Genomic DNA, 20264 nt, shown 5'->3' on the forward strand with positions numbered 1-20264 from the left:
TAAGATTAGCACTATGACCAATGGACTATTCCTTTTTATCTTTATCTAAAGAGGATTTAGTTAAGGTACTTATGGGTGGCTCTTAGATCTTCAATAACAATTTAAGAATTTTTTTATCCCTTAGCATGTGGAAGCTAGGGTTTGACCCTTCTATAGATATGGATTCAGTTGCTCCCAATTGGATTTGTTTTCTTGGTTTGCCTTTGGAATTTTGGAACCATGGGATTTTCAAGGTAATAGCTAATTACTTTAGACATCTATTGGCAGTCGATAAAGTTACTTTGTAGAAGTCTTGTCTGATTTTTGCAAGGATTTGTGTTAATGTGATTGTTAACTCAATCCTCCCTATTAGTGTTACTTTAAAATTGAAGTATGGTAGATGGAACCAACCTATCGAGTATGAGAATGTCCATTAAACATGTAGCAAATTTGGTCATTTTATGAATAATTGTTAGAAGCAGTCGTCAAGGAAAAAATTTCCATTAATGGGAAATACTTCAAAGTCCTTGACTCTCAATCCTAGTAATTTGAAACTAGGAGATCAACAAATAAAAAATGCTCCCTTTTCTAGTGAGATGACTACTAACAAATTGGAGTAGTGTGAAGAGGGAGAGATTTTAGGCAATCATCTAATAATTAAAAGTCATTTAGAATGTTACAAAGATAAACAAGGTGAAATTAATATGAATAATAAAAAGGAAAAATGACAAGAAATGAAAATAACGATAAAGGATCAAATTAATTTGATCTAAATATATCAGCTCAAGGTTAGGGATAGCTTGACAGAGATTATTGTTGATGATTCTCACGTTAAGAAAAAATTTACTTCATGACCTGAAAACCAAATTTAAGGTCTTAGAATGGTATTATAGAAGGAGTTATAGAGTTACTAGAAGAGGAGAAGTTAAAGGCGAAAGCCCCCAAGTTAGATGTTGGTTCCAAAGACCTAAGGGACAACCTTTCCTTTCTTGGTTTTGCCTCTACTTCCTCTCCAAAAAAATTGAAGAAGGTCAATGAGGATAAAGACTTGGAGGAGGAATGGACACATATTGGAGGGAAACAAAAAAATAAAAAGAAGGCAAATGTAGGGGGAGAGGGTAAACCATGTCACCCTTCTCAAAGAGAAAATAGAAACAAGGATGCAACAAAAGAATTAGTGGGTGGGATGCAAAGAATGCCAAATGGCCTCTTTGAATCCAAGAAGAAAAAGAAGTAGTTCAGATGAGAGGTCTCCTATGTCAGCATTTGGGAAAGTGTTGAGTCTTTTATGCAGTTATTTTTGTTTATCATGGAATATTAGATGGTTTAATAGCCCTTTTAAACAACATATCTTGAGGAGTACTCTAATGGATCAGAAGGTGGATATTTTATTTTTACAAGAAACCAAAATGAAAGAAGTGACTTTTGAAAGAATTGTTTAAAAAATTTGGGCCTAATGCTGATTTTTTTTATTGATGTTGAAGGGGCCTCTAGAGGCTTATCTACTCTTTGGAATCCTACTAGATTTGATGGTGTTAAGGGGCCTTTTTTCAAAAACATCTTGGTTGTCAACTTGACTGATTTAGTGACTGGTCAAAAGTGGAACTTGTTGAATATCTATGCTCCTAATGTACAAAATTATAGGGCTATCATGTGGGTCTCACTGCCTTCCTTGACCTTGAATAGTTTAGATGAATGCTGGATGTTGGGTGGAGATTTTAATTTACCGATGTTTGCTTCAAAAAAGCAAGGTGGAGTGGAAGACTTCTCTAATAATATGGTGGATCTTGCTAATTTCATTTCTGTTGTTGGGCTTGTTGATTTTTGAGCTTCAAGGTTCCCATTTGACTTGGTCTAATAAGAGATAAGGTAATCATCTTATCTAGGTCAAGTTAGACCATTTTTTAATATTGAACAATTGTGACATCCTAGCTAATCTTTCCTTGTATTCTCTCCCAAGAATAATATCATATCACAATGTTCTCCTTTTGAATTGGGATGATAATATGAACAAATGCCTTTTTCCCTTTAGGTGTGAAATAATGTGGACTTGTCAGATCCCAATTTCAAAAACCTAATTAAAAGTTGGTGAAATACTCCTTGTGATGGAACTTCAATGATCTATTTGGTTCAAAAAATTAAGATCATCAAGGATAAAGTGAAAAGGTGAAATAAAATCTCCTTTGGGAATATCTTCCAAAGGAAAAAGAACCTTGCTAGTAAACTAAAGGTAATACAACTCAAAATGGAAGAGGGTCAAAATTATATGGAAACTTATAATGAAGAAAGGGATTTGAGGAAAGTCTAGGATTCAATGGCAAATGGAGGAAGATAGAAACATGAAGTTATTCCATCAATCCACTAAGAAAAATAAAAGCAGAATATACAAAGTGATCATCAACTTTTATAGTCATAAACAAAGTCTCATCACTAGAGTCATCATAGTCCTCATCTTCAAATGAGTGGCTACTTTCTTTGGAGTAAAAATTTATTTTAGGCTTATCTTCTTTGTCATCTATCTTCTTGCTTTTATAATCTCTTCTTTTATTGTTTTCTTCTCTATAAAGACATCTAGCACCAAAATGACCAATCCTTCCACAATTGAAACATTTCAGAGGTAACTTGCCTTTGTATTTGTTGGTACCCCTCTTTTGTCTTCTTAAAAAGTTTGTTTCTACATCATCAGGATTGTCGTCTAGGGCAATATCATCTTCCTTCTTTCTTTCTTTCTTTGAATGCAACTTCCTTCTTTAGATTATCTTGCACAATATTCCTCATCTGAAAGGCAGACAAAGATCCATATAGTTGATCCATAGTGTAATTATCCATTGAATTTATTCAATAGTTGATACCTTAGGAATATAATATTTAGGAAGAGTCTGGAGTACCTTTCTCACAAATTCATCTTCTTTCAATTCTCCACCAACACCTCTGATTCTAGTGACAACTTCACTTACTCGATGCATGTAGCTATCAATACCTTAATCTCGAGACATCCTTAGGTTCCCAAATCTGCTCTTCAGATTATGCAACTTGACTTCCTTTATCTTCTCATCTCCTTTATAAATGTTGTGAAGCTTCTTCCAAACCACCTCGGTAGATTTGGAGTCCATCACCTTCAAAAGTTCAATATCAAACAATCCACTTCTAATTGCACTTCTTGCCTTTCCAATATTCACATATGCAACTTGACTTCCTTTATCTTCTTGTCTCCTTTATGAATCTTGTTAAGCTTCTTCCAATCCGCATTGGTAGATTTGCAGTCCATCACCTTCAAAAGTTCAATTACACTTCTTGCCTTTCTGATATTCATATGTGCCCTAATTTCATTCAGAGTAGAGATAGGATGATTGGGTTTAGTATAACCATCCATAGAAAAGTCCCAAATACCATACTTAATAGATTTCAAATATGATTCCATCCTCATCTTCCAAAAAGAGTAGTTTATCCTAGAAAACTTGGGAATCTTGTAGGATCCTTCTTGTGCCATCCCAAATTTTCCTCAAGTGGTTAGGATTAAACTAGAGGAACTCAACTCTAATACCAATTGTTGAACACACCTTCAAACTGAAATGGGGGGGGGGGGTGAATTATTCCAAACCTTAAACACTCTTATTAACCATTTAATATAAAAAAAAATCAACTTATCTTTAACTTTATCTTTAGTCATGAAACATGAAATCAAAAAACATAATGCACAAGTGAACAACAAATTTACGTGGAAAACCTCAAATAGGGAAAAAGCATAGTGAGTGTCAATTCACAATATATATATATATATATGAAACCATTACAAATATGTTTTAGGCAACCATTGTCAAGGAAGAACACTACCACCTAGAAGACTTGCAGGCTGAGGTGCACTATCCCAAGGAAAGATACAAAGGACCTGTAAGTTGAAGCTCATTTATCCAAGGCAAGATACAAAGGACTTGTAGGATGAAGCTCATTGCTATAGGGTAAGATACATAAACATCAAATATTTAACTATGAAGTTGTCCTTGAACCTCGGGGACAAGTAACAAACTCCAACAACAATCATCACCACATTCATTATCTTCACATCACAACACTCTGCACTTGCACATAAAAAACACTTTGCACATTACTTCATCATCTCTTCCACTTTGCAACACTTTCAAAGGCATACCATCACACTAATTTGATCTTCTATATACATCATATTCTTCATTGCAAATATTAACTAGGTCGCCCAGAACATGGGACAAGCATAGGTCCTATTAAGTTGTCCACCAAACATAATTAAGGTGAATGTGGTCCAATCTAGGAGATAGAGAGGACCTAAATACATCATATTATGCCTTTCTAAGTATCTCCAAACCACATACACACGTACATCATCCAAGGTCAACAACAAGGTAATGTGTAGATAAGCCATGTAGCACACAACCATTCGGCCCAAAATATACTATCTAAATTAAATAACTCAATGTAGATCCCACTCACCATAGGTAAAGTCAACACATATCGTTAATACTTAAGCACAAGTCGAAAAAACAAACTTTTATTAGCCAAATAACCATGACTGCTTAGAAACACAACATCAAACACAATGTAACACCAAACTGAACATCCAACACCATGCGGAGCACATAAGGAAATTAATAGAACATCCAACAATAATTCCAAATACTTCTTTCTCATTGTCACATCGATACATGTTGATGCAGTACACATAGATATAGAACACTTCATGACTAGACTACCGAGAAATACAATCCTAAACAAAACATCAATAAACCTTCTTGCAAAACACTTTAACACTCAAGAATAGAATTGAGACGTTGCACAAACATTAGAAATATGTCCTCCAAGTTGTAGCACTTGAAATATAAATACAGAAAATGCAAAGCATTTGCTGAACTAGTCAAACCACTTCTAACAGATAGCCAAAGTGTTAGCAAACAACCATCATAAACCACTTTAGCTATAGCACCATGAACCTAGGAAGATGGTATTGCAATATCTATAAAACACAAGCATTAATTCCAAATTTGCAAGACTAAATTCACAATTGCAGAGGAATATAGAGCATTCTTTTAGCCAACTATTAAATACTCTTTCCTGCATATCATAACTCACCATACTGAAAAACCTTTCGAAAACATCATTAGCTAGACCAAAAATGTCAGGACCAGTGAGAACACATCCTCAACCATCATCATCATCAGTCTCCATCCAAAAGATATCTTCAATTTACGATCATAATAGTATCGTCAATAATAATACAATATCTTATACAAAGTGTAGACATCAGACACCAAAGAAAGTGAACATCCACGACCTAGAGCAACTATAATAATCAACTGTTAAAAATGTATCTCATCTTCCTCATCAAAATATTGCAACACAAACTCTACATATGACCTCATATCAACATCATCAATACATAAGAGACATCAACAATATCAACAATGGTAACATCAACAACATCAATGACCAAACATCATCAAAGACAACACATATTGTGAGACATTGAGTTGACATCAATGACAACACATTTTGCCAACACTAACTTGACCTAGAGGTGATTTTACTTTTAAATCCCTGTATAAGGCATCCTTCCTAATTCATTTCATCATTTGTAATATTCTCCTTAACTCTTTTTTTGTTTTTAGTAATAAGAGTTACAAGCAAATACCATAACCCGTTAAGGTTAGAGAAATAATCCAAACTGCTGAAAAGGAACCCTTCCACCTTTTATTCACCAAGAGCCCAATCTGGGAGGGTGAGAGAATACGGTGTTCCGAGGATCGTTAACACCATAAATCAAACTGAAATTGCAATGCATGGGCGGCAAGCTAGCCCCTTCTGCTTATCCAGCAGGATAGAAACTGAATGCTTGGCGGTAAACTAGCCAAGGGAAATAACAAGAAATTGAAACTCAATCACTCTACCGAGTATTTCAACGAGAGGACATTACATTAAGCTATCACTATACCACATATTTCAGCGGGAGGAAAATTGTATAAAACTTATCACTTGACCACTTATTCAGTGGGAGGACTGAGTACATAAAATGAATTACAAAGCAAGAAGGCGGTTAAGCCAGCCTCTTCCACTTATGCAGTGGGAATTACAAATAAGAACAACAAGAATGATTGATCAGTACTACCGAAACAATCTTACAAAATAGAGATATGAGATAAGATAAGAAGCTTAATGTTGATCTCAAACAATCCACTATCAAAACACACCACACTTGAACACTACTGCTGTTCTAATTCTGCAAGCTAGAAAACACACTATCCAGCCACTACCCGAAACAACAAAACACTCATAATTTTCTCAATACTAACTGGAATCACACCAAATAAAATGAAAATGACTAATATAACATAGGAAACCAATCCAATACCTCAAAATCGCAACTTGGAAGCCCCGAATGTGTTGCACACATCCCAAGGTAAGTCTAAAAATGGCGCTACAACAACAAACTTCAATTTGCAACCAAAAATTATGCTGATCACCAAAAGCCATGCCAAGATAGGAGAATGATTGTCTTCCCAATACGCTTCCAAAGAGGTGATACCCAGAACGATGCAATCACTTGGTCAAGAGGTATGAGCAAAATATGGTTTCAGCAACTCCACGACCAACAACAAGGAAACACTCCAAAATCCACACAAAACTCTCCACAATTTGCAGAACACTCATGGATAACACTGGAATTACAGGAACATGACTAGGTACTATCTTCCAAGTACGAAACTGAGACTTAGCTAGAAAGCCACACTTTGAAGCTTAGGTTTTCAATTGCCAAACTGGTAGCATAACAATGCAATTTCATAAGATACCAAAATGAGAGCCCAAGGCTCTTATTTATAACTTCTTGCTCCACCAAATTCAAATGCAAATGCACACAAATGCACCCAAATTACATGTCCTCCAAGATGCCCAACACATTTGAATTTAATTAAACATGTCCCCTCAAAATGGCGTCCACTTATTCCCAACTCCCTAGGAAAAGTTCAAACTTTTGCTAGGTGAACAACTTGCAATATTAAAAAATATAAACATGACATGTTTAATCACTCTCAACGCTACCTAACTAAGGGAAATAATAATATTAGTAGCATATATTTATCCTTTTCCCTAAGTCACCCAAAACACAATTAATCAGTAATGAAATAATTAAATATTAAACCTTAGGATAAGGAAATAATATTTAATTCAATAACTTATAACTCTGGTACTGATTAACATCAAAATCAAGGATGAAGTTGTGTGACGAACACCACAGAACTACTTTGAATCTAGACCTTGTCCGAGACTGCTAAAAATAGAAACGCTCAATGCTTCCACTTACTAAAAATAGTAAGTCATGAAATACTTCTCCGAAAATCATGATCTTCACACCTAGAGGAAGGGCTTGGAAAGCTCAGTAAGACAACATCATCTGAACAACCAAACCCTAACTTACTAAAAATAGTAAGTTCTCACTTCACCAAAGAATCCAATGCATGTTATGCTACCTTGGAGCTCATGAAAAACCCAGAAGGAAACCATAGACAGAATTAAAGAATTCCCTCTTGATAAACCCTAAAAAGCTCAAGAAGAACTCCACAAGAGTTGGAAACCCTAATTCTCCTTTCCAAATAGCCTACGGGTCTCCGAAATAGGCCAATGGACCGCTGAACTAATCACTATGGAGAAGGAGACATTACATCATCTCATTATTGCATCTTCTATTATCACATTCTTATCATCATTCTTACTCAAGAGAAACACTTCAAGAGCAACTATGGTCTAAGAAGTAGCAAGCTAGACCAAACACCATCTTCAATTATGTTTTTAATTCTAATTTCATGATTGATTTTTTTTTAATTTATCGTGCTATTGCATCAACACATGGAGGACTTATCCTAAGAACATTACATTATCAATTGGAGGTATAATCAATTCATTCAATCAAGCATTTTAATTTCCATTTTAATTCAATTATAGTGTTAATTCCAAACTTGGGGTTTGACCTAGGCAAACCCCTATGTCAAACCCCTATCAAGCCAACATCTCCTCTTGTGTGTAGATTCAAGTTTAATTATAGGTCCTCAATAGAGACGAAAGATCAAAAAGTGCTTAGGCTACAAAGATAGATGTTATCTCCAAACAACAACAACAAAACACCAGGGCAAGGGCATTTTGGGTGCCATTGTCTTGGACAAGGGCACTTGGGGCACTATTTTCCTCCTTGAACAAATTCAGATTTTTCATTGTCTTAGTACAATGCTTCAAAAGTTTAGATCTAGAATTGTGTACAGTAGTTTATCATTAGACAAGGACATTCTGTGCGACCTTGTCCAGTCAATTTTAAATAAGTTTCTAAGTACAAGTGCAATGTTGAATTCCCTTTCCCTTGTGTATGTTATGAAGTTTTTGTTTTAATATCAAATAGTATAATCAGTCCAAGTTGCTACATACGTGTACCTTCTTACCTTGGATTTTGCATTAACTTTACATTTGCATAGTTCATTTTCAACTCAGTCAAAAGGAGTGGAACCCAATCAACATTTAACCCTCTTCTTAATAGAATTGAGGTTGAACCTATTGAGCTCATCCCCCTTTAACATAATCATTGTGAAATAGGTCTTGTTCTTGTTTTGCATGCACAAGCTAGTGAACCCTATTTCCATACATTACGTTTTTTCTTCTAATTATTCCTCACTCGTTGAACTTATTTATGATATAAATGGATTTGGGGGTGACTAATGGTCCAAGGGTGATGTATATTCATCATACCGCTCCAATTCTACAGGCGACTTTTCTCTAGCAAATGAGAATGGTTCATACTAAATTAGCATTTTCTTAAGATTAAGATAATTTTATAGCACATCTTCATTTTTATCCTTTGTGAAATCTTTTTCTTTCAACTCCTTTATTCTGTCCTTTATTTCCTCAGTTGCACCCAACGCTCAATAATACCCTCTTTAGCATGCTTATCTCTCATCTTCAGGATTTTTTCTGTCATCTTTTGGCCTTGTTCTCTTTCTTTCTAAATTCTATCTCCTTTGTTATTTTGTGGTATCTTTCCTCTTTATCTAAGTTTTTTTGTTTTTCTTTCTATAGTACTCTTAGTCATTGTTGTTTTAATTAATTCTCTAGTTTTTCTTGCACCTTTTCTATTTCCTTTCCAATGACATTTTTGATCTAAACTTCCATTAGTTCTTATATAGACGATAATTATTTAGAAATTTGAATGCATCTTTTTAGGGATCTTTTCAAAGATCCTTTCACCCCCCCCCCCCCCCCCCCCCCCTTTCCATTTGTCATCCCCTAATTGCCTACCCCCTCTCAAAGAGGTATCCCTTAGGGTCTTCTACTTTCTATTTTTTGCCACTTTCTTTGTTTTATTATGCTTTATAATATCTTTGTTGTTCTCTCTAGGATTTCAACAATAGAGTCAATATTGGCAAGAGAAAGGCTATACAACCTGGAGATATGTACCCTAGGATATCTGATGTAGTCAATTTATACCTTGAAGGATAGAACAAGAGAAATGAGAATTTATGGTAGATAGTTTAAGTGATCAGATAATACATAATATTCTATCAACAAAAAAAGATTCATTCACCCATAACACACACACATATAAACCCTTGTATCTCCTTATATTATATTATACCATCATACAAAAAGAAAGTCTAAGTCTCTACTCTATTCTTGCTCTATCTTTATCTTATCTCTCTTCTATATCTACCACGTATAATTTACATTCATTACATATATGTTTCCCCATGAATGGACATGACTCTTAAGGACACCGTATAACTCCTCCTTGCTCTGTAGATCCTTTGCATTAGCTTGTGGTAGGATTCCAGCTCTCGTTCATGGCCCTTTTACCTACTAACAATACCAAAGGTATCCAAATATATTGTCAATGTCTATATAAGACTATCATTTCCATGCAATGGAGGTTCTCAGTAGGTTTATGTCTAGCCTTGGCAAAGAGCATTGAACTTGTGTAAAACGAATTTTAAGATATTTTCTAGAGACTTATGATTATGGTATATACTATCAAGGAATTAATGATGTGGGCAAGTTGCTTGATATACAAGGTTTTGTTGAATTGGATTTGGTTAATTCTTTTAATACTAGGAGGTTTGTGACAAATCATGTGTTTATTTTGTTTGGAGTTTCTATCAATTGGATGAGTAAATGATACCCTATAATTGTAGTATCCACTATAAAAGCATAACACACAATTCTGTCAAATGCTTCTAACAAGGTAGTTTATAGGTATCAGCGTTGAGTGTAGACAAGTTAGGATTGTTTGTGATAGTTAGAGTGGTATCTATTTTCTAAAGAACTAGATTTATCATGCTTATATGAAGCATATTGATGTTTAGTATCACCTTTTCGATGCAATTGTTGAGGGCGATATAACTATGATATAGAAGGTTCACATCTTGGGCAAATGTCACAGATTCTTTCACTAATATAATGAGCATAGATAAATTCAATCGATGTAGAGAGGCCAAAACACAATTTTTTAAAATTTCCCTTTATGTTTTGCAATGTAAATGCTAAGTGGGAGAATATTGAGATAAGGGGTGTCATTCACCTTGCAATCATAAGTCTTGATTAATTATATTTAGCTGTATAAATGATAATATGATATCCAAAAATGTTGGAGTGAGCTAAATGGGATGCCCATGTGTCGGTGGGGCCATTGTTTATTTATTGTTTATTCATTGGGATATTGTGTAAGAAGGCAATGAATATGTAGTTTATATTGAAAAAACAAAAAAAATGGGAGCTACAATGCATCTTGTTGATTTGGTGTTTATGACAAAAAATTTGAATGCCCTCAAAGAGTGCCTAAGATTGAGATCTTTGTTAGTTTGATAATTATGATAGGATCCATGACATCTAGGATGTATAAAACATATGTAAGATGTATAAGAAAAGTTAGTCACTATTTCAAAATGCTTAGTTGCCACAACTAATGGTTTTGACTCATGATTTTAGATACCACTAGATGGCTATTTGTTTTATGACTTTTCTGTATATTGGAGGCATGCGTTAGTGATTAATATGATTCTTTTATCAATACTCATATTACTGAATTATTGTCAGAATGATAAGTTTGTTTTACTATTGCTTTAGGGTGAGGTTTTCTCACAAGCATTTCTCCACGCATATTTGGTGTCATGATTTGCATCTACGAGTTTGTTGATTTGTTATATTGCTTCTCCATTATTTTTATTGATATAATTTTATTGCCTTCATCACATTATAATAACATTAAATCACTACATTGTTAATCTTTCTATTGTGTCATTTGATATTTCAATCCTAAATGCAATAACTAGCATATAAGTGGTATATCATATAGTTTTACACACAACCCTATACCTTTTTTCCAATGCTTGAAATAAATGAAAATTGGAAAAGGGTGTTAAGGGTACGACTTTTTGTCATTTAGTGCAAAGTTGAAATTGGGAATATTTCACGATTATGAATTTGTAACCTCTAGCATGAAAATGAGTACAATTGCTCTCAATTTTCAACATCCAAATTTATATTTGTTTTGTTAAAGTTCTCAATGATGATTTGATTTATTTAATTTGATCTTTTCTTAATTTATCAATAATATCAAATTTGTTACAATTTTTTCAGATTAACTGATTAAAATTAATAACTTGAAATTAATTTTTTAAAACTTGTTTTATAAATTTTTAAATAAATAAATTTATGATATTTTATCAAAATTCAATTACCCCAAAAAAATTATCTATTTTAAATTAATCAATTTTCCTAATTCTTAAACTAATTACCATCAACTGCTTTTGAAAAGAAAAACACTAATTACAACCCAACACTCATAACTAAAATAATATATTTTATCAAAATTCAATTACCCAAAAAATTCTATCTATTTTAAATTAATCAATTTTCCTAATTCTTAAACTAATTACCATCAACACTGCTTTTGAAAAGAAAAATACTAATTACAACCCAACACACTCATTAAAAAATAATATATATTTTTATATTGTGTAAAGTTGGGGAGGTCACGGACCTCTTATTCAACCGGAAGTGTCCAGTAATAACTTTCCCGTACACCACACTCACTCTCACACGTGAGAATGGAAACTATACTTTGGATAACTGATATCATTGCACACATTAGCGGGGATGAAGGGCAATGCAAGGTGACTGTGACCTACCAGGCTTAGTAAAAGGAGATGGCCTATTACACTCATTACAACAGACTCATCATTCACCTAACATGTGCAGCACCCAACAAATATATATGCTAGACATTTCAGCAATGATCATGGTTGACTACATAGTCTGCCTAGGCTGCACCTTTTCCGTCCAAGGGCAGAACATTCATCATCACGATTCACATCGACTATATAGTGATCATGGGATCAATGTCGATGCCCATCCTAATGCAAGCTTCCTTTTGTTTTAGTTGCTCAGCATTTTCACACAGCCAAACCAATTGCCCTTTGAACAGAATCTCATGGCCATGTCCGCCTCTTCCTCTTACTGTTCTTCCTTCTCTGCCAGAGAAGATGAGCATGTTAAGTTTATGAATATGTCAGACAAGTGCGGTGGTGGTACTTCTGCGTCTGGGCATTACTCATGTTCAAGGTCAGCTTATTATTCTCAAAAAACCTTAAATTACATGATGGAGTAGAGTACCAAGGTTTAGTCACAATAGTTTACATGTTTAATGAAGATTTTAACAATGCTCTGCATCCATCCATAGGAACTTGGATTGCAACTTTTAGGCTATGCATTTTGTTTGTCTTTTGTCTTATATTTTCCTGATCACTAAACATGAATGCTTCAGTCATTTATCAACCAACCGTGCTGTTGCACTGTAACCTGGAGAATATTTTACAACATTCAATGACCAAGATAGATGAATGTGAGTTTACTAATTTAGGCATCTATACCAAGCATAACAATGGTTGAAGCCACTCTCACATAAGAAGTAAAATGAAGCACCTGATTAACAAAAGAGCAGAATCGGCGGACCTTGGTCTAGAAGTAATCCTAGGGAGCTTATCATAATTGACACAGGTTGGAGTCATGTTCTTACTCTGTGTTAGTGGTAGCATTTTTGGGTTATCCGTAATCCATTATAAAAAACTTCTCTGGTGTTAGTGACGGGACTTTCCGGGTATCTATAGTCCCCCAAAAAGTTCCTTCCATGCTAGTGGCAGCACTTCTCCTGTCCCATAATGTTAAAAAAGAAAAAAACTACTTTTGTGGAAACTTATATTAAGTGATATTGATACTTAAGAGGCACAAGTGAATATACTTTTTGATATGTATCTTAAATGGAATTCGAGTTGCAGTTTCAGAGATATCCTAATGGAATCTAAGGCGAAGTGATCTTAAAGAGGTAAAGAATTGAGTCATGTCTCTCGTAAAGGTCAGTTGCTAAGAGAAGCAACAGGTCGAATGTTAAATATTGTAATGCAAACTGGTTTTGGGACATTCTCTAGTAATTTCTATTCTCACTATCAATATATGCCATATAACTACAAGGTGTTTGGTATAGGTTGTAGTCAATTAGTAGGTTGACGAAGACATTTATGCTAACATCCAAGGGCAACCGTCTCACCAATGAACAAGGTCAAACACCTTTCAAAGGAGTGACAGAAAAAGGTAAGCGAGGACCTCCTGCAAGCCTTAAGAATGTTGTAGTTTTTCTTGATTCCCAGGGTAAACACAACATTTAAAATTAAAATATTGTTCGATCTCCATCCTGTAAAGAGAGGAAATCAAAAACCATGTATCAATGTCATTGCAAAAAGTCCACACTAACAATAATTACATCAAAAGTTTGCTATACTAGGCAGAGCTCAGAGGTAGAGAAGGGATGATCAAGGTTGTTTGAATAAACTGATAGATTTTTTTGTGGCTGATCTTTTATATTTTACCCTTTGTTGGTAGAAAATGACAGAGATATGCAAAAAGTATCTACAGGGAAGAGATTGACAATAGAAGTTCTTACAGACTCTGTAATGCTGAAGTCTCAAGATGCTATCATATTCTTCATCCACTTGGACTTTGATAAATATGAGAAACCTCTTCATAGGAGCAGATGATGGACCTAGTCAAGGGTTGAATGAACAGCTATCAGCCATTTGAGCAATCTCAGTACACAGACAGAATCATAAACATTAACACATAAAAATGGAAATATGACATTCTTAATTGTTTCTCTTGAAATCAATGCATGAATGATAAAATACTTCGAAGAAATACTTTAACACGCTATATTTCTACCATCAAACTTGAAGTCCAAAACTCACATCCACACCTCTCTGACTTCTGTGCTTTCTGACAATCATTTTGTAATCTGCCCCTCTCTCTCTCTCTCTCTCTCTCCCTCTCCTGTAGTACATATCAAGTATTTAAACTAATAGTTCTTGTCCATTATAACAGGAAAGAAAAAATGGTGGGAAAAAGGAAACAGTCAGCCTTCTGATTGTTACAAGGTCTTAGTTGCTAAGATGAAAGATATACAACTACAAATGGATGAATGAGTTACATTTCTGATTGTTACAATGTCTTAGTTGCTAAGATGAAAGATATTCAACTACAAATGGATGAATGAGATACATTTCTGATTGGGCATCTTCACACGTGTCCAAGCATCTACATGCATTGTGACTGAATTCTATTACACTTAGGAATTTAACATGGTTTTACTTTTGTAATACCCCAAATGGTCATTTTGTCAGCTATATGATGTCTCCCAGTTTAGATCATAGTTTAAGCCTTGCAAATTACTTTTGTTCTTGGACCATGAAATGAGTAATGACCAAATAATCTTCTTCTTTTTATAGGTTACTTCAAATTGTGTATTCTAATGGGGCCCATGTCCAGAGGAAGATAGACCAAAAATATACATGCTTTAAAGCCAAAAAGGCCTGAACGACTTTAAATAAAACCTCTGATAAAAAACCCAGACACATCGGGTCAGTCTGAGCTACAAACAAAAGAAAGCACAGCCACCACCACCTTTTTTAAGAGAGGAAGGGCTCATATCAGCACCTCCATGATCTTCTGCACCCTCTTAACCACAGGCTCCAAAAAATCCTGCCTAATGGCTCTGATAACAGCACAATTAGCGAGGAGGGAGAGTAAAATGGCTGGAATTTCCAAACAGCCATCACGGAGGATGACACTGAGAATGCCAATAAACAAGGCTAAGTCCTGGCTAAACAAAGCCAAATCCTCTGCAAATGTGCTGAGTGCTCAAGATCAGCTATTTCTTCTCCATGTTGCAGGTGCACTGCTGCTTCACTCGAATCCTGTATCACTTCTTCAAAATTTTCTGCAATAAGATAAACATCTTTTGAAGGGATGATTCTGTTTAGAATCCAATCCCGAGCAGCAGGGTGTGCAACATGATGGCTCAATCTGTTGATAAAGTCTTCTGTGATTGATGCTTAAGTACTCTGCACAGTTGAGCTGCAGAGTCCTTTTTCTCCCAAAATTGCCTTCTTAAAACTGAGAGTAGCCAGGTTAGGGATAGAAAAAGTGTCTGATACAGCTGTCTGAAACAATAACAGTGTAGGGTGAATCACGTCCAGACAATCCTCTCTTCATTGTGCCTTGCAATTACTATCCAATGCAAGCCACCTGCACACCAAAACAAAAGCAGAAAGAGTGGAAAAAATATAATAGAATTCTGAGAGCTTCAAAACCAATATAAATAATTCTGCACAAACAACATAAAGTCCAGCATGCCAGCATAAATGCCACATGCAAGAGGAAATGATAGTACCGAGATGTAGTGGCTTCCTTCTTATAATGTGAAGGTTTCAAAATTAAGGAGAAGGCGACCAAAAACTTGGAAGGGGAGGAATAATCAACACAGGAGCCTTGATTTCTAACAAATCCTTAATATTCCATTCTTCTAGATCGTTGGTAAACTTTGCAACGAACAGGAGTTGAGAAACTCCCACATTCACAAGACAATCTGTTATGCGGTTGCATTCTCTGTAATGCTGACCATAGGAAATGCTTTCAAAACTTTTGCAAATACAAATAATCTCCTCCTTAGAATTCTCAGTTTTAAACCATTCATAAATTGATTGTTATACCCTTGAATAATCACTTGGGAATCTCCTCGAATGTTTTGGACCTCAAGAATCTAGCCATCTTGAGACCTTCAAGTAATTCCAAGGCTTCAGCTTCATTATTTGACTTCGATCCCAAGAAAAAGGAGCCTCTCTGTATGAATGAACTAGGAGGAGAGCACACCACTCTACCAGCCCCAGCGAGGCCTAGATTAGCTTTAGTGGTTATATCAAATTTAATTTAGAAAATCTCTTTCGGAGGTTTCTGATAACTAACATTGTGCTTTACACTTTGCAAGCCATACAGTGTTGCATGAGTGATACAGACACAATTTGTTGTTTAGAGGTGTCACTTTAGTGACAGCTCAGAATGTTCTCCCTATGCATCCACTTTGTCAAAACAGCTTCTAGAAGTTGTTGCCCATGCAATACTTCATACAAAGAATTTGACTTCATATTTAGATCCCTCTTCAATAAATAGTAAATTCGTGACACCTAAAAAGGGCATCCTATGTGGAGTCTGTAAAAGGAAGTTATGATCACTGAAAGGTATTGTTGCTGCTATACCACACTGCCTACTTCAGTATGGTAACACCAAAGATCAATTATAACGGCACCATTAGATTTCTTTTGGAAAAATACATGGAATAACAAAAAATGCACTCATATACAACCCAATATGAAGAAGTTATGGTCTCTGTTAATTGTTGCTTCTGCAATACCACATTTTCTGCTTCGACAATGCCTTACTTAAAGTCAATTTAGATGGCACCATTGGATTTCTCTTAAAGAACTATATAATTTCAAGCAAAACAATACTCAATCATGTTTGCATAAGAAATTTACAAACTTTGCAAGTCTAATATTTTTGACCAAATGGCAAAGGTGAACTTTAACATGGTCATCTTCAGATGAGATCAAACATGGTCATTCTCACAAAATCCAACAAAATGGTTTTCAAAAGATGTTGCCTCTGTAGGACCATAGAATGGTCTCAAACATGCTGGTTGACATCATTTTCCAGGGATGCTTGTGCATCAGCAGAAAAACAAATAAGTGTCTCTTGCATGACAAGAAGTATAACCCACAAAGTTGAAAGCTTGTCAAATCAAGAAACACAACCTCACAAAGATTGAAGCTTGTCAAGGCAAGAAACAAGTCTGAAGCTACATTCAAGCCATAAGGCATGACTTTCAAATTTATTCAAGACAATACACCATGGAATAGTTTGCTTAGAATTGATAGGAATTTTCAAGGATTAGAGTTTACTCCCTCCGTGCATAAGCCCAATCAAGCTGACTGAGACTTGGATCTCAGCTCTCTAAGTTGTTTTGTGCAGTAGGTCTAATCATGGTATCAAATACTTTCATCCTCCTTTCTTTTTATAACCTAAAACTAAAACAATACTGTATTTCAATTTAAATTTTATTACATGGAATACTGCCTTTAACTTCCAGGGCTCAAGACCATTTATCTTTCAAATTTCTACACAGCCACTGCTGTGAAATTTTTAGCGATTGAGAAAGACCATATGGTATATTTTTCCAATAGAAATACTGTTTACTTGAAATCAGACTTTTGAATATAGCCCACACCACCAATAATATAAATAACATCTTATATTACAGTTTTGCAGGGCAATTAAAAAAACAATCCTAAAATAATCCATCTGTATTAACTCTATACTAGAAGTAGAGTCCCACATCAACTGCTATAACAGGCAAAATCCTAAGAATTGACATTAATATAAAAACAGTAGCAGAAAGTATATTTAGTTAAAGATGCACCCAAAGCTGATAGACTCTTTGGCTGTCTAAAGCAGCCATTATATCTTGCAGGGTTATCAGGACCATATGGCTGCTCAATCAATGTGTGTGTTTCATTGCAACAGTATCCATGTTCCGACAACCATATTTCTCACCAGCTCAAGATTTTAACTAGATCATCCAGGTGAAGAGAAATGGCATGACATCCAAAATTAGGACCTCTAAGCATTGGAAACATTATAGGATCAACAAAACCACTTAACTATGAACATGGAAGACGACAAGAAGGAGAAGAAAATGTCATGGGAACCAGCGCTTGTGTTATTGGAGGAAAGTTTCCAAGGACATATAGAACCTCAGCAAGTAGGCAAAAGGTGTGAGAATGGCTGGAAAGTGCAAAAAACTTGAATAAGATAGGCCAAAGTCAATGATGTAAAAATGCTGAACCTGTCCAGACAGTGTTGAATTTGTCCAGAAGAGGAAATGACAGGGATGGAATCCAGCTATGTCTTATGTATATGAGTTCAGCACATCTGAAAGCTTTCCAGGTCCGTGTAGAAAGAGTCAAACATGTCATGACTGGACTCTTGAGCTTCTAAGATTTGGCAGCAGCAGTGACAACTCAAGTGAAAGGTCCAGTTTGTCTTCCTATGAGGTCTTAAGGAAAAATTTCAGCCTTCTGGCACTTTTGATTTCATTTGTTTCGGTCATTGTTGATCATCCAGAGGAGGATAATCCCCTGTAGTCCTTCTTTCACCCAAATATGATACTTTGGAGTTAGACAGTCCTGGGTTGGAATGGCATTGTATGGCAGGAAGGATGACAATAGCAAGGAGTGGAACAATTAGCAACGATATTTCAAGTGGAGAGCCAAGAGCCATGAGAGTGAATAGTGTAAGACCCTATCCTCCATGAGAGCGAAGATTATGAGACCCTATCTACCATGAGAGCCAATTTATATTTTTTTTTCATTATTGCAATTGCTGTAAAAAAACTGACTCATTTGTAACAAATATAGTCATTTAGATGTCCATGTTTATCCCAACTCGGTTTTCTCTTGGGTAGATACTTGTGTCAACATTTGTATGATTTGCCAATTTTCTTTCCTCCATTCAGTTTTCTCAATATGATGCATAGCAAGGGAGGTCAACCATTGTGATACTTGTTTGATAGTTTTTCCAATCATATCAGTAATGATGTTTTTTGCAATTTTTTCTGGTTGATCATATTGTTCTACTTGTTTTACACAAGAGCTTTGTTGGTGAAATGCTCATGCAATATCTAAAGCAATATGGTATATAAGCAGGTCTTTTGAGCGTGTGGTATATAAGCAGGTCTTTTGAGCTTGTGGGATATTTACAAAAGTTTTACCTTTTTAGTCATGAGAAAAAAGTGAATCTTTAGCATGGTTCATTGATGTTCTTAACTTTGAAGGTAGGGGAGCTATGTATATGACCTAGGAATTGCAACTATGTATATTTACCAAGTGGAATTGCTACATTGAATGAATGAATGAAGGTTTTTAATAACGTTCACAAGGCCAAACAACCTATGGAACCCATGGGTATCCAAAAATACTGATAAGAACAAAAGACCAAAACAAGCCAACTGCCAACACATCTATTCGATTTCCCTTTCCTTTTAGATCTTGGATCTTTTCTTGTGAATCTTGATCAAGTAGTTAGTAATTTTTGTTATCCTTTCTTCTTTAAACATGTTACTCAAGGAATCCACATTTAAAATCTCAATGTAGTTGGCCCAAATTATATATGCTAGACACTCAATGATGTAGTGTCATTCTGTCTCCACCAGCTCCAAAGCACAATACTAGCATATTCTATATGCACACTCTTCTTTAGGCATCATCCACTTTCCAGTTTCACACCTAAGTTGGTGCAAACTAGTTCTTAACTGAGCCATTAACATTTTTGCTTTATAGTTCTTTTGTGCATGGTCATAAAGAATTGAAATGTTTGATATAGTATTTTCTTTTCCTCCCAAGTTGCCTTGTCAACATGCGTTCTTTGACATTTTCTTGCACATACTTTTTGATTGCCCCGTTGTTATTTGTGAACTCTTTTATTTTGATATTCCACTTATTCATCCACTTGTCATTTTGTTTCATCCACGTGCTCTTCCTTCTATCTAATTTCTCTCTGCTGCCATATTGGGCCAACGAGACAGCTCCATGTTCTCCAACCTCTTCAAATAACTTAGCAACTGGATCATAGCCGTCTCCACGAGAAAGACACCAGCTTCAGCTAAGGCAATCTCATAAGGACATAAAGGCAAGTGAAAAAAAAATTGGGCTAAAGCTGTGGAGAGGAAGAGCTAGGACACAGTGAGAGTTGAGCAACAAAGGCAATTAAAATGCAAGATATATAATTTGGTACCTTGATTAATCATGCAGGATTACGTGCAAAAGCTATCAATAGCTATTTTT

The 20264-nt window shown here is 35.2% G+C and overlaps 1 protein-coding gene across 2 annotated transcripts in view; it reads left to right on the top strand.

The window, feature by feature from the left end:
• The first annotated feature begins 12074 nt into the window (after nucleotides 1–12074).
• Nucleotides 12075–20264, top strand: part of LOC131060376 (uncharacterized) — an 89592-nt gene continuing 81402 nt past the window's right edge. For both annotated transcript variants that reach the window (XM_057993569.2, XM_057993570.2), the window contains exon 1: nucleotides 12075–12603. In XM_057993569.2, coding sequence (XP_057849552.2) covers nucleotides 12473–12603 — 131 coding nt within the window. In that variant the 5' untranslated portion in view covers nucleotides 12075–12472. The remainder of the gene's footprint in view (nucleotides 12604–20264) is intronic.

The sequence above is a fragment of the Cryptomeria japonica genome, chromosome 4 (assembly GCF_030272615.1).
Source record: "Cryptomeria japonica chromosome 4, Sugi_1.0, whole genome shotgun sequence".
Classification (NCBI taxonomy): Eukaryota; Viridiplantae; Streptophyta; class Pinopsida; order Cupressales; family Cupressaceae; genus Cryptomeria; species Cryptomeria japonica.